At 38.4% G+C, this 15791-nt stretch overlaps 1 protein-coding gene across 1 annotated transcript; it reads right to left on the bottom strand.

Annotated features, from left to right (window-relative positions):
* Positions 1-3132: 3132 nt before the first annotated feature.
* On the bottom strand, positions 3133-4050 carry LOC119807044 (putative vomeronasal receptor-like protein 4). Its single transcript, XM_038319188.1, has one exon. The coding sequence runs from the start codon at positions 4039-4041 to the stop codon at positions 3133-3135; it is 909 nt and encodes a 302-aa protein (XP_038175116.1). The 5' UTR covers positions 4042-4050.
* Positions 4051-15791: the final 11741 nt, after the last annotated feature.

Genomic DNA, 15791 nt, shown 5'->3' with positions numbered 1-15791 from the left:
GGTCCCATTTATTCAATGTTGCCCTTAATGTCTGTGCTGCTGGGGCTATACGTAGGAAGCAGTCTCCTGTGCCCAAATGTTGTAGAGCACTTCCCACTTCCTCCTCTAACAGGTTCAGTGTGTTCAGATTGATATTGAGGTCTTTAATCCATTTGGACTTGAGCTTTTGCATGGTGATAGACACGGATCTACTTTCATTCTTCTACAGGTTGACATCCAGTTATGCCAGCACCATTTGTTGAAGATGCTTTCTTTCTTCCATTGTGTGCTTTTAGCTCCTTTATCAAAAATCAGGTGTTCATAGGTTTGTGGGTTAAGATCTGGGTCTTCTATTCGATTCCATTGGTCGACTTCTCTATTTTTATGCCAATACCAAGCTCTTTTCAATACTGTAGCTCTGTAATAGAGTTTGAAGTCAGGGATGGTAATGCCTCCAGAAGTACCTTTATTGTATATCTATCTCCATTTGTTGCCGGACAAAGTTTCTATGATGATAATCGTGATATTCATCAGTGTGATAGTGGGACAAGGCCAGTTCACCCAAGGACCTAGCTCGAGACATCTCCATGGACACCTGAGATCCCATCTAGAGCCAAGTCTCTTGTCAACCCTCAAATGGCTCCCTTAATACAGATATCTTCTTCCCTTCTCTTGTATCTGCCCTTCCTCCATCTCTACCCTCCTACTTAAACAAGCTCTCCCCAGTCTTTCCTGTCTCCCTTCTCTCTCCCCATCTTCCTTGCCCCCAATGCCGGGCCCACCCTTACCCCCACACCCATGCTCCCAACTTTTGCCTGGAGATCCTGTTTGCTTCCAATTTCCAGGAGTATCTATATATGCTTTTCTTCCTACTGAATGGTTGAAAATCTTCATAACGCCACAACAGACAAAGGCTTGATCTCCAAAATATATAAAGAACTCAAAACACTGGACATTAAAATTCTAATTATCCCAATTAAAAATGAGGTACTGATTTGAACAGAGAATTCTCAACAGAAGAAGTTTAAATGGCCAAAAGACTCTTAAGGTCATGTTCAACCTCCTTAGCGATCAATGAAATGCAAATCAAAACAACTTTGAGATACCACCTTACAGTTGTCAGAATGGCTAAAATCAAAACACATAGATAGCCTATGCTGGAGAGGATGTGGAGTAAGGGGAACACTCATCCATTGCTTGTAGGAATGCAAAAAAAAAGTTGTACAAACACTTTGGAAATCAGTATGGTAGTTTCTCAAAAAAAATGGGAATCAGCCTAGCTCAGGATCCAGCAATAGCACTCTTGGGAATATACTAAGAGATGCCCAATCATACTACAAAAGCATTTGTTCAACTGTGTTCATAACAGCATTATTTGTAATAGCCAGAACCTGGAAACAACCTAGATGCCCCTCAATGGAAGAATGGATAAAATGTGGAACATATACACATTAGAGTTCTACTCAGCGGTTAAAAACAATGACATCTTGAATTTTGCATGCAGATGGATGGAAATAGGGAGCACTATTTTTAGTGAGATAACCCAGACCCAAAAAGATGAATATGGTATGTACTCATTCTTGTGCTTTTTGGGGGGTCTTTTTCTTCTTTTATTATATTCTGATCTAATTGCTTTTGTTTTATCTTAGGGTTGTTTATTAGAGGGGATGTGGGGAAGAACACAGATGAGTAGGAGGAAGTAAACCCTAATCCGAACATATTGAATGAAACAAACCTCATTTCAATAACAGAATAATGTCTGAAAAAGCTGGAGCATGTTGGTGAACACTTTTATCCCAGAACTGTAGTGGCAGAGAGCAAAGAATGCCTGGGGCTACCATCTTGCCCTATCAGGTAAGCCCTGTGACATAGTGAGAGATGCTCTCTCAAAACTCAAGAACGACATATGAAGAACAATAGTCAATTACAATGGCCTTTATGTGCACATTCAAACAAATCCTTAATCTGTGCATACACACACATGCCTACACACATGCATTGTGTAGCAGGTAGCAGGTATGTAGGTATAAACTATTTCTGTCTGCCAGCAGTATTTCAGGAAGCATAGATGAAATGAAGTGCAAATACAGAGGTCCATGAAAACTTCATGCAAGTGTGTTTACATAACAGTAGTGAAAAATGGAAATGAACTCACATAATTTTTATGGATTCAGAGAAACGTTAATTAGGAAATAGATTTAAATTACAATAAGATATTTAAACAATTATTGATGACTGAGAGTAGATTCAAATATTTTCAAAAGAAAAACATAAAAGTCAGTAACAGCGCCAGGCAGTGGTGACATCTGCTTTTAATCCCAGCACTTAGAAGTCAGAGGCAAGTTAATCTGTGTGAGTTCGAGGCCTGCCTGGTCTACAAAAGCTAGTTCCAGGACAGGCTCCAAAGCTACAGAGAAAAACCTGCCTTAAAAAAACCAGAAAGAAAGAACAGAAAGAAAGAAAGAAAGAAAGAAAGAAAGAAAGAGAGAGAGAAGAGAGAGAGAGAGAGAAGAGGAGGATGGTGGGAGGGAGGGAGTCAGTCATTGAGTTAGAGTGAATGCCTCCTTCCAGTCAGTTTGCAATATGCCTCATAAGGAAATCCGTATGTTAATAACCTTCTTTGCAAAAACTACACTTTAAGTCATCACTCAGCCCTAACATTAGAAAGGCAGGAAGACAGACAAAAGAAGAAAGACAGAAATCAGTATCAACAAGCAGCTTCATTTGAGTACCTCGTCAATCATCAGGGACCATTTTTATGATATAAAGTAAGAAAAGAATAGAATAAGAAAATTCCTATAGAAAATTTCAACTTAGGTTATAATAAACTTAAGGAACTTCTAATAGCACTTGGCGCAGAAAGGTCCAAGAATGGTGTGATGTGGTATAGTCCAAATTGTATTTAAATATATGAGGAATCTTGATTTGCTACTTGGACTATTAAACAGTTAATAAAAAGTCTGTTTTTTAGACAAAAATTAATGGTGCTATACCAGCATCATTCCCTACAACTATCTGCACCTCCAGGTCCAGGGAATTCAGTGACCTCTTCTGACCTTCCTGGGAACCAAAAATTCATACGTGCACAAAAGCTGACATAACAGTCTCCATATAAATTAAAATAAATACACTTTAAAGAAAAAATACAATTTTTTACAAAATCTTGTGGTATTTTGACCGAATGTTTTTCAGTATATTGATTATTCTGTTATCAGAACTGATTTGTACCAAGGAAGTAATTGTGGGATAAACATTTATAACAAGCATCTGAACACTCAGGATGACTGGGTTGTACATCCATAACAGGACTGCAGTGGATGAGATGATGAAGTCCATCCAGTACATGACCACAAAGAAAGTCACCAGCAGCAAGATGGTCTGGGTGGCCCTTTTCTCAGGGGATGATCTCGGGTGGCTGAGGCTGTGAAGATACTTGTATTGCCTCTGATGTCTGAACAAGATAAGCACCATGTATGCACTTGTGATCAGCATAACTCCTACAAGAAATATATCAATGGAGGTTGTCACTGTTAAAATCAGTGCCCTGATGATGTAGTGTGTGGGGAAGAGTGAGCAGGATTTAGTGACCTTCATCTGATTGGTCTCACTCACATTGGTAAAACCAGCGACATAGAAGATCAGGTTGCTATTGAATGACAAATTGAGAGACCAAATATAGAAGAAAGCATAGAGTATGTACTTCTTTAGCTTAAGTTTAAAGTTCGCCAAGAAAGAGGTACTGGGACTGATAGTGACAGCCTGGAACACACTCAGGAGGCAGGTGATGCAGATGGAGAGGCCTCTCATCACCCTGCTTATGTAAAACGTTGTCTTGCATTTGATGTCATTGTCAATGTTCAGTGACTCAAATATGTCTGTAACCCAAACAACCCCTCCAGTGAGGAGCATTACTGTATGGGTGAAGGTCAGTTGACAAGAAATCAGGTCCATGGGCTTAGGTCTGTGACATAGGATTATGAAAATGTAGAAAAGAAGGAGAAATACATTGGCAAGGATTCCAATTCCATTTTGGAAATAAAAGACATTGTTTAAGAAGGACATAATTGGGAAGTGTAATCATCCAGAACGCATAGTGGAAGCATACTTCATATACCTAAAAAATAACAGAGTATTCATCAAACTTGTGACTTGTTTCAATATGTCTGTATCGTCACTCTCTTTTACCTGCCCACTCTTGACTTATCTGTCACTTTACTTTTGTTGTTCCAGACTGGACATGGCCTGTATTTCTATGTACCCTCTGCATAATTCCTGTATACATAGCATATTGTGCATAATAAATGCATTGTCACCTACATCCTATACAGAATGCACACTTCATGTTCCTGTATTGCATCTGGGCCTCATGTTTTAGAAATCCAAACCTACTGATTTATATTGCTTTATTTTATAATTGAAACCTACAACAGTCCCCTCTCCATTGTCTCCTACCACCACCGCTATTCTGGCCATGGTTCTATTTTGCTTTCCTGGTATCTGTAGTTAATACAGGCTAGATATTCAAATCTGCAGATATGTAGCTAGGAACCTCCAAAAGAGAGAACATGGAACACTAAAACAAAAATTATTTGCAACACATTGTAACAAATATGAACATTCCAAAGATGACTTTATAGTGATCCTGTTTTGGAATTTCTGTTTTAAAAGAGATCCTTTCCCATGCAGTGGAAATCAAGGGTCTCAGTGTTACCATACATCATCAACACACAGTCAGTTTCTATAATTTCAATCAACAGTCTTACCTTTGGTATTATGTTAATTATTTGGCCCAGTTACTAGTGTCATTATTTTATCAAATTAATATAATTCAGTGGCTTTGTGATGGAGAAATAAAAAACAATTATCTTGACACAGGTTCTTGTATGAAAAAGTGTGCCCAATTGTATTTTCAAGTTCACTACTATACTCCACATACACAAATTAATGCATGCATGCATGCATGTTTAGAAATGTTAGTGGGTGAGATTACTTCCATGGATGAGAAACCATATAGAAACCATATATCATATGATTTATATTTACATGAATATGTAAAAAGCTTAATCTAGTAGTAAAATAGGTTCATCCCAATTATAAGAGCCAAGAATCTGTTTCTCCATCCAACAAATATCTACGGTACTGCATTATGTTGTTCTCTGTTTGAGAATCTCCAGGACAGGAACAGGAGAGATGGCTCTGTGTTAAGAGCACATTTGCTCTTGTGGAAAACCTGGGTTTGATTCTCCAGTAGTGACATGGTGGCTTCACTGCTTTCTCTGACTCAGGCAAGCAAGTAGTGCACAACATACATGCCGGCAATAAAACATATGTCTAATAATAGTTCCAAAATAAAATCTCATCCAAGTGTTCATCTCCAAACTGTAAGATTGGTAGCCCAATTCCAACTTTAAATTTGCAAGTGGTCAAGTCATATACTTATAGTCATTCATTATTAAGTCTAGATCCACAACTTATTAATACAGCATGTTTGTTATAATCCACATTAAAGAAGATAATAAAATAATATAAAAGGAAGTAATTTTAAAAATGTTTTCTTATCCCAAAATTATGCACTTAAATCTCTCTACTTCATATCCATTGCTTTGTAAATGTTTATCACATAGAAACAAATGAGATGTTTTCTAGGTGATCAAGTGCCATCTTTCTCTTGGGTTCACTGGAGTTGAAACTGAACCAGAAAAGTCCATAGCTACCATGGCTACAAACTGAGGTATTAATATATATATTCACTGAGAAAAGTCGTTTGTTTTATAAGAGATTTTTTTTTGCAATGCTGAGATCACTGTAAATATTCTGCACTTTCTAGAAAAGCTCTCTAAAACTAAGACACACATAATCTTGAGCTCTGAGGTTTTGTTTGTTGGTTCTTGCTTTTAAGACAAAACCTCAGTCTACAGTTGATGCTCGCCTTGACCTTGCTGTGTACCTGAAGATGTTCTCAATTTTATGCTTCTTCTTCTTCTGCCTTCTGAATGCTGAAGTTACTGGTGTGCACACCAATTCAAGGTGCTTATTTTAATTTCAATTCTACGTATTTATTAGACATTTTTATTTGATGCCTTTGAGAGTTACATAACAGAAGAACAAAAAGAATTATCCTAAGCTAATGTAGCCAGGAAGCCATAGAATAGAAGAAAACACCAGAGAGAGAGTCTACAAAGTACTGCAGTGCCAAGGAGATATGGACCCTCTAGGACTCACTGTATACACCTCAAAGTCTGCAGGAGTGTGAAGACTGGGGCTTCTCAGGCTGATATGAAAGCCTTGGAGCACATCCAGAGCAGACACTGAAGGTGACTGTTGGTTATTGCTGCATCTGGATCTCACAATAATTTAAATTGCAATACTTAGCTATAAGTACTAAAACCCAAAGTGTGCCATGAATACTCATAACAGTGGGGAAGCCACCACCATTAAATTGACACAGACCAAAAAACCAAGCACTCTGAAAGCAGTTGTTAAAAGAAATGTGCAACAAAAGCAAGTGTTCTTCTTTTATAGCTCCATGTTCTTCCAAGAAATATCACTTTACCCCTTCATTATTATAGTATTTGATTTTAGAAGAGTTAATTTATTAATGTTTTGGTCTTTTTATTTTGCTTTGAGGAGATAATAATATAATGAACATATAAACATATTAGATCAAGTATCACTTTCGTTTTGTTTTGCCATAATTAGTGAGTAATGCACAAATTCAGTGTGTCTGCTCAGAGAGAAGATGGAGTGATTGTGTGACTTCAGGTGACAAGATACATGGTTTTGCTGATGTACTGTCCACTGTCAGCAACATTAATAAGTCTTAGGGAATCTCAGAAGGATGAAGGCCTGAGCAACCCAAACTAGTTCCACAAGGAGATCTTTATGAAATACATAATGCCAGCAGGAACAAATAGTGACTACTTACTAATAAGGTATTAATTCTTAGCTATTACCCAGTACTCTTATTAATTTAAATATGTAAGTTATAGTTGGGAAGTTGAATTTAGCACAGGTAAACTGGAAGCACAAAGGCATAGATAGATTGTAACGATCTCACACTCACCAGCCAGGTCCCCTGCAAGGAAGCAGCAGGAGCAGTGTCACTGCAGAGCCTGTGGGGAAGCAGTCAGAGCCAGAGATTGATCACAACTCCCATGACTTCAGTCTGGGAAAGATAGGAAAATGTTCACAGAAAGTGTGTGTGTGTGTGTGTGTGTGTGTGTGTGTGTGTGTGTGTGTGACATTACTGGACTACTGAGACTAAGAACAGAGCAATACCATAGTGCGCACTAGGAGTACTAACATGAACACCTGGACAGCCCTTGAGTGAAAGCCTGTGAGCTATATCAAATATGTTTGTGTAATAAAAGAACTTGAAGGAAAATGGAGAGTGCAATTGTCCTGTTTTCTGTTGACTTGATCAGAGATGTGGGCCCTGCCTTGTCTGCCCATGCAAACTTATAAAGTAAATTGTTCAAAACAAATGAACGTTCCATAAAGTTTGCAAATGTAAACTCATATTTCTTTTCTTTTTCTTTCTTTTCTTGCAGGAGGTAAACAAAGATTTACTTGAGGAATAAGGAGTTAGCAAAGCAGTCTACATTTCCAAATTGGGGTAGTGTCTACAAAAAAGGACCCTGTTTCCCCACCACTTCCAAAAATGATTCTGCTGAGAACCTGAAAATCTCTACCCAGCTGCCTCCAACCCTGAGTCCCCCTTCACCTCTAAGAGCCCTGTTTGTGTGCAATCAGAGAACAGCTCTAGTTGCAGCTGGAAGGAACCCTGACTTCAATGACTCATTGGGAAACCCTGAATAAATTTGCATGGAGGCACAATCTCCTGAGTCAACAGGAAGGGAAACGGCCTTTGTTTTCAGTTTCTGGTTTATGAAAATCTCACATGGAGTTTCCAGAAAGCCGCTGAATAGGATACATGACATACAACAGCTGGTAGCCAATGTGAAAATCTATTAAAAACCTACTTCTCCAAAGCATATTGTGCCAAGAGCTTTATAGAAAAGACAAACTACTGAATGCATTTACCAGATGAGGGCTCTGAGAGACAGGAGTGTTGGTTAGCCTGGAGGAAGGCACTGTTCTGGAAGGAGAGAGACTAAGATGGAAAGTCTTTGCTCTTAAATTTCAAGACTACCACTCAGGAGCACATAGTGAGTTGCTTGCTATCTGGAGGGGATGAAGTGAGAATGAGCAGCTGAACCCTCTTAGCATCTTGAACTTCCCAACCCAGAAGGAGTTCAGAGTGATACCCATGGCCCTCACTTTATTCTGCACATAGATGGGTCTTGTATATGTACAGAGTGAATTCCATCTTTTTCCTCAGTGGTTAGCCTGTGTTATTTGGGAAGATGTTGATGATTTGAGGAAGCATGTCCTGCCACTGGCTCTTCTCAAGGTTAGTGGTAGACTCACGTATTTTAATATTGTGTTCTATTCTAACCAATTGCATTTATATACATAAAGGACATTTCCGTTTCCATTCTCATACCAGATGAAGGTGTATGGCTTTAGGTTTCTTTTTGTGGTTTGCTCACAGTCCATGCCTGTCATCTGTGTCACCTGTGAGCCTTCATCACATCTTTTTTGACATCCCTGCCCTGGAAGCTTCTCATATGCCACACTCTGTTTCTGATCCTACACCTCTCTCTTTGAAGATGTTGACTTTAAACAGCATCTATATTGTGTCTGTTTATTTTTCTTTTTAGTTGGTTTTATTGGTTACCTCATATTTCTAATAATTTATTTATGTGTTGTTGCTACTCTATACCCATAACTTAATGACAGTTATTTGCTTCATTTTCTTCCATTTTATTTATAATTATATCATAATTCTACATTATCATTTTTCTACTTTAATTTTTCTGTGTGTGAAAGATGGGGGGTCTCACTCTGTAGGTCAAGCTGATTTCAAGCTCAAAATGCTCCTGCCTTAGCATTCAAAATGCTGCGATCACAGACAGTTACCAACACCTGCCTTCATTTCCAATTAGTCTCCTGTATACATTAGTAAGTTACATTCAAGCAAGATAAAATGGACTTCTGATATTCAGCAGCTAAACTAATTTACTTGGAATTTTGTGAATGTGTATTTTGTAACTATTAGAGGAGACACTTGGCGATTTTGGTTTAAATTGATTTTATACTATTCGAGGATTGCAAATAATTTTCTCGCTGCTAATGAAAATATTATATCAGTTTCAGTGCACAAAGTTCAATTTAGAAAACTTAAAATATTAGAAATAAAATTATTTAATTAAAACATACACGACTCCTACTGAAATATCCTGTTTTATATTTTGGTAAGCATAACCTTACAAAAATTTAGTAAATCAGAAATGTGAGAATTCCAGATACTTTTGAAATATGTAGAATAGATCTGGTTTATTAGAAATCCATCAGTCATCTTTCTCCCTGTTAGCTTTTCCTGTCTCTGCCCACTCTTGTGCCTCCAATATTCCCCTTCTAACATCACATACATTATATTCAGAGATCAAAGTAAATGATCACAGTATATTCTTTTATTAATCATTACACTCATGTTTTTATGTCAACAAGTATCAGTTGTGCTTGCTTATGACACAGTGTGGCTCAAAAGTAAAATTCTAAGCAGAGAATTCTCTAATCATTCATTGCAGAAAACCCTTACCCATTTCACCACCTACTTAGAGCTTACTATTAATAAATAGAAAAACACTCACCTGGCCGGGCCTTTGATAAACATCCACATAGATGAGGAGGCTCTAAGAAGTGGTCATTGACAGTTATGTGTTAAAAACAAGACTGTATTGGTTTCTACTTCTGAGTGTATGATATAAACAATCCTGTGAGTGAGTACACTCACTACAGGAGTTTAAGGAGTAGTTATAGAAGAACAGTCCACAACTGGAGCCTTGATGCTCATGCCTAAACTGTAGAGGAAGGAAGTGTTCTGGCAGGGAAATGTAGCATGATCTCCCACTAGCTTTGATCTCGCCATGGGGCAGACAATTTTGAATTCATATATTACACTTTGGAAACAGATCATGAATTCAAAATTGTCTTCTATAATGTCAATGACCACTTCTTATAATTTATCAGAAAGTTTATTTCAACCCTAATTATAACTGTCACCTTAGTTATTCTCTTAATTCAAATTCATCTAATTGTTTAAAGGTGGCATTTGGGTGGACAAGATAGATCTGTGAAGTAAAGGCATCTTGCACCAAGTCTCATCACTGGCACGCAATCCCACGGACCCACAGAGTAGAAGGAGAGAACTTCCACAAGTGGATCTCTGACCTCCACATACACAGTATTGCATCAATGTGCACTTTTGGTAAGAAGATAGTAAAAAAAAAAAAAAAGTGAAATTTATTAGGTAAACCTAGATACCTTCTTATAGGCTAACAGCTCTCAGAACAAAGTGGAGAGAGGCTGAGGAAAGGGAAAGACTGAAGCAAGCATCCTTGTTAAATTATTTTTGGATCACCATCCCTGAAATAATGACATGGAGACTTCTTATTAATTATGAAAGTTTGGCCTTTAGCTTAGGCTTGTCCTCAACTAGCTCTTTTTGCCAAATTAACCTACTTTTGATAATCTACATGCTGTCGCATGGATTTGTGCCTTTCCTCAGTATGGCAATTCTAACTTTTTCCAAGCCTAATGACAAAATCGTGGAATACTCCTAATCTCTCTCTCTCTTTTCCTGGAAGACCTGCCTATTCTCTCCTGCCTAACCATTAGTTATTTAGCTCCTTATTAAACCAATCAGAAGGTATCTTAGGCAAAGACACATATTTAGAGTGTAAACAAATACTCCACAACAAATGCCATTAATAACATTGTGGCAGAAATTTATGATTTTATTATTTAAATTTTTCAGTTTTTCAAAAATTTCACAAGTAATTTATTTACAAAATTTATTCTATAAGAGTACATGAATTTGAGTTGGGGTGAGGGGAGACTCAGGAGAAGTTGGAAGAATCAATGAACAGAGTGTTGGTGCTTTGAACAGATAATCAAAACTAAAACCCTTAGCCAAACTGAAATAAAGATAACACCCAAATTAAGAAAGTTAAAGATGAAAGGTAGTCATTAGAACAGACACTGTTGAAATTTAGAAAACCATAAAGAAATACATTTAAAATACATATTCCACTAAACTGAAAATCATGAGACCTCTACCTACATCACAACTAATTTCTAGATTTCCTCCATAACCTACCACCTCCACCTTCCTAGACAATTCTTTGTGCCACCCCAATAACCCACTCTGTACCCGGAGTTCCCTTATCTGTCACCAGGGTATATCTTAGTGTGCACCCCAGGCTTCTTATCCATACCCTTTCTATAACCTAACAAATTTAGACTGGGTCCTATAACCAGTTTATCAGCCTAGTCTGACCTTCCCTGCCTTCACTGCAAAGAAGCTCTAGGATTGGACCACAGATTACCTTACCATCTTCCTGCCCAGCCCCAGCACTCTACAATGTCATATCCAGGCTTTCAACTCAGACCAATTATTGGAGTAATATAGAAAATGTTGAGTTTGGTTTAGAGAAACAGTTAACACTTTAAGTAGATAGACCTTAATTGGCCATCCTCTTCAGACCATGGAAGACAAGAGTGCTGACAGAAATTTGGACAATGGAGGCTCCAGTCTCAGAGGTTTCAGAGGAAATGAATATTAGTAAATAGCCTACAGACCATTCTTGTAATATTTTGAGAAAGAACGTGTTTAGTTTCTGCCTTTTCCTGAGCAGCTGCCTGAGGCTAAAGTGGAGAGTTTTAGGATTCATATTTTTGGCAAAAGAAATTGCAAGGCATCCTAGTACTGACTGTATCAGATAGTTATTTGTGACAACTGTTATTAAGATATACATTGAAGAGGAGCAAATGGGACAAAGGCAAATATAAAATGTACAGTTTGAGGAGAAAAGGAGAATCAGGAAATGTAATGTTGGAACCAAGTCTTAAGGAAACATTTAATGAAAAGCCTAATGCTAAATGGAATAAAGAGAGTGGTGTAGTAATATTCATTTATATTTTAATAAATAAAGCTTGCCAAAAGATCTGAGAGTAACACAGCTCCACTAGTCAGCTAACAGACCAGGCAGTGATGAGGCAAAACTTTAAGCCCAATAGCCACACCAGCTCTCATAGAAACTGGGCAGTAATCATGCACACCATTAATTCCAGCCCTAGAGAAACATTTAAGACTGGAGGAGAAAGTTCTCTCACAGTCTCATCAGAGATTCCTGGAGGTGGGATTGATTGCCGTTTCTGACTGAGGAAGAGGTAAGAGCTAGTGGCTGGCTGTTTTGCTTTTCTGACCTTCAGGTTGAACCCCAATATGTGTCCCTGGGTTTTTATTAAACCATGCTACAGAGTGGCTAGACCCCATCAAGGTAATGCTGAAACCAGTGAAAGGGAAATTCCTGAGGGATTTCCTGGGCCTTAACAACAAACTGACTTTGCCTACCTGATTCTGGATTGAGTCAATAACAATACTGGAAAGGAATTGTGGAATCTTTATCTGCTGTTAAGGAAAGCCTGGTGTAATTTTCCCAACCAAAAGAAAGAAATGTCTGTGAAGATACAAGATGCTTACAGAACACAAAATAGACTGGATCAGAAAAAAAATCCCCCAAACACATAATAATCAAACACTAAACACACAGAATAAAGAAAAAATATTAAAAGCTGCAACGGAAAAAGGCCAAAGTAACAAATAAAGACAGACCTATTAGAATTATACCTGACTTCTCAATGGAAACAATAAAAGCCAGAAGGTCAAGCGTTATACAGATAGTAAGAGACCATGGATGGCAGCCCAGACTATTATACACAGCAAAACTTTCAATCATCATAGATGGACAAAACAAAATATTCCATGATAGAACCAAATTCAACCAAAACCTAACCACAAACCCAGCTATGCATAAAGCACTAGAAGAAAAACTCCAACTCAATTAAGTGGGCTACATCAACAAAAACGTAGACAAAAGATGATTTCACAGCAGAAAATTCCAAAGAGATTAAATATACTTGCAATAATATCACCAACCCCCAAAACTAAAATAACAGGAACTGGCAATCATTAGACTTTAATATCCGGTAATATAAATGGACTCAACTCACCTATAAAAAGATACAGGCAAATAACTGGATATGAAAGCCGAATGCAAACTAAAATAGATTTCAAACTTAAATCAATCAAAGAGACAGCAAAGTACATTTCATATTAGTCACAGGAAAAATCCATCAAGAAGAAATCTCAATATCAAACATCTATGCACTGAATACAAGGGTACCCTCATATGTAAAAGAAACACTTCTAAAGCTTAAATCATACATTAAACCCTACACACTAATAGTGGAAGACTTCATCTACCCTCTCTCATCACTGGACATGTCTATCAGACAGAAAATTAACAGAGAAATAAGGGAACTAATAAATTATGAATCAAATAGCAAAAGAGAAGGGAGAAGGTCATTTTGGATATCAGGAAGAACTGGAAGTACTTCCTGGGTTCTGGGTTTTTGTTCGTTCCTTTGCAGGAAAGAGAGAAGACAAAAGGCCCAGAGGAGGGACAGTCGCCATAGCTGCCACCTCTGCATTAAGAATCAGGGGAGATGATGATGGCAATGGAGATGGTACTGGGCTCTGAGTTCCTGCAGTTGGTTATGTGTTGTTCCATTTTATCAAAGACAAACTGACACACAGAAACAAACATACAAAAAGACAGACACAGACTAAATACCAGAAGCCACATGGCACAAAACAGAAAGTACAGATGAAGGCAGATCATGCCTCCCAGGGACTAGAGCATCCTGGTTGCCCCTACCTCAAAAATGCATGTATAGCATCCCCCTGGAGCGGGGGTGCAAGAGGTCTCAGGAAGTGTCTCCCTCCCCCTTGGTCCTGTTTCAATACTAGCCCTGTGCAGGTACAATTTTCAAATTACTAACTCACAATTACACAGAAACAGAAACAAAATAAACAAACAGATATTAAAGCAAGCTCTTTCTTTCTAACCTACAACTGGGTGGGTCTGGAGTGGGTCTGGGGTGATGCTTTCCTAGCCAATGAACCAAATGTTGGATCCTAGAGTCCAATTGCCGAGGAGTCTCCCCAAAAAACACTCTCACACCGCAGTTGATGTAAAAGCAAGAGGATTTAATTCTGTAGCAACAGGGTCTTTGAGCATTCAAGAAGACAAAAGACCCCAAATAGCTGGTACAGGCTATTTTTAAAGTAAAAAGCCATAGAAACAACATAGGGGAAACTCGGGGGTTGTTCTTCAACTATTATGATTGGCTTATGCAAAGGGCTACTGGCAATGATTGGTCTGAGCCATGGCGAGAGAGTGGTTGCTATTTTAGGAATTGAATCAACACATCAGGAACTGAGTCAACATCTAAGGGTTACCAATTCCAGGAACAGAGCTCTATTTAAATAACATTCACAAGGACTGAGGGGAGATGGAAAGTTCCTAATATTTCAGTACATACACATATAGGTGTTAGGTCCTTGGTTCCCAGGGAAGAGGAGCACTAATGCTGAGAGGCCTCAGAAATGGTCTCAGAGTTGTCTTAAAGTTCTACAAGCTATAGAACATTCCACCCAAATGAAAAAGAATATACCTTCTTCTCAGTGCCTCATGGAACCTTATCTAAAATTGATCACATACTCAGCAACAAAGCAAACCTCCACAGATATGAAAAAAGAGAGTAACCCCTAAGACTTAGCAGATCACCATGGATTACAGTTAGAATTTAACAATAATACTACTCTCAGAAAGCCTACAAACTCATGAAAATTGAACAGTGAAATACTTGTACTATCTCTGGGGAAAGAAAGAAAGAAAGAAAGAAAGAAAGAAAGAAAGAAAGAAAGAAAGAAAGAAGAGAGGGAGAGAGGGAGAGAGGGAGGAAGGGAGGGCAGACAGGAAGGAAGGAATGAAGGAAGAAAGAATAAAAACTTCCTAGAATTCAATGAAAATGAAGGCATAATGTATGCAAACCAATGAGATACTATGAAAGCAATGCTAAGAGGAAAGTTCATAGCACTAAGTACCAACAAGAAAAAATTGGAGAGAGATAACATCAATGACTTAAAAGCACACTTGAAAGCTCTAGAACAAAAAGAAGCAGACTCATCCAAGAGAAGTAGAAGACAGTAAATAATCAAACAGAGGACTGAAACAAACACAATAAAAACAAAGAACACAATACAAAGAATCAATGAAACAAAGAGCTGGTTCTTTGATAAAAGCAACAAGATAGAGAAATCAATATCAAAACTAATCAAAAGGCAGAGAGAAAACTAACAAAATCAGGAATGAAAAGAGGTACACAAAAAGAGATACTGAGGAAATATGGAAAATTAATAAAGCATACTACAAAAACCTGTACTTCACAAAATTGGAAAACATAGAATAAAAGTGGCATCCAACTCGGGCATTTGGGAGCCTTCAGCTCCAGTTCCCACACTGCGTGGCAGGGATTCGGCCTTGGGCTCTTGATTGCTTCAGAGCAGTTTCCCAGACTAGCCTGTCCCAGCCCCGCTTGTACGGAGCAAAGGACGTGTGTGTGCGCGGGTGACTCAGTCCTAGCTCGCTAACCCCTCAGGCAGCACCAGTCCCGGCTGAGTTCGGCCTGGGCCCTGACCTGCCGGAGACTAGCGGTTACTGCCGGAGTCCCAACATTCGAGCTCCGCCGGTACTGCAGACTCGGTTTGGCCGAGCGGTTATTGCCCTAGCGACCTACTGGCAGGGAACGGTCATTTCAGGTAAAATTTCTTTTGATTA

This window comes from Arvicola amphibius, chromosome 2, assembly GCF_903992535.2.
Source record: "Arvicola amphibius chromosome 2, mArvAmp1.2, whole genome shotgun sequence".
NCBI classification, from domain to species: domain Eukaryota; kingdom Metazoa; phylum Chordata; class Mammalia; order Rodentia; family Cricetidae; genus Arvicola; species Arvicola amphibius.
The sequence above is the reverse complement of the archived record's forward strand: the minus strand, read 5'-3'. Positions and strand labels throughout refer to the sequence as shown.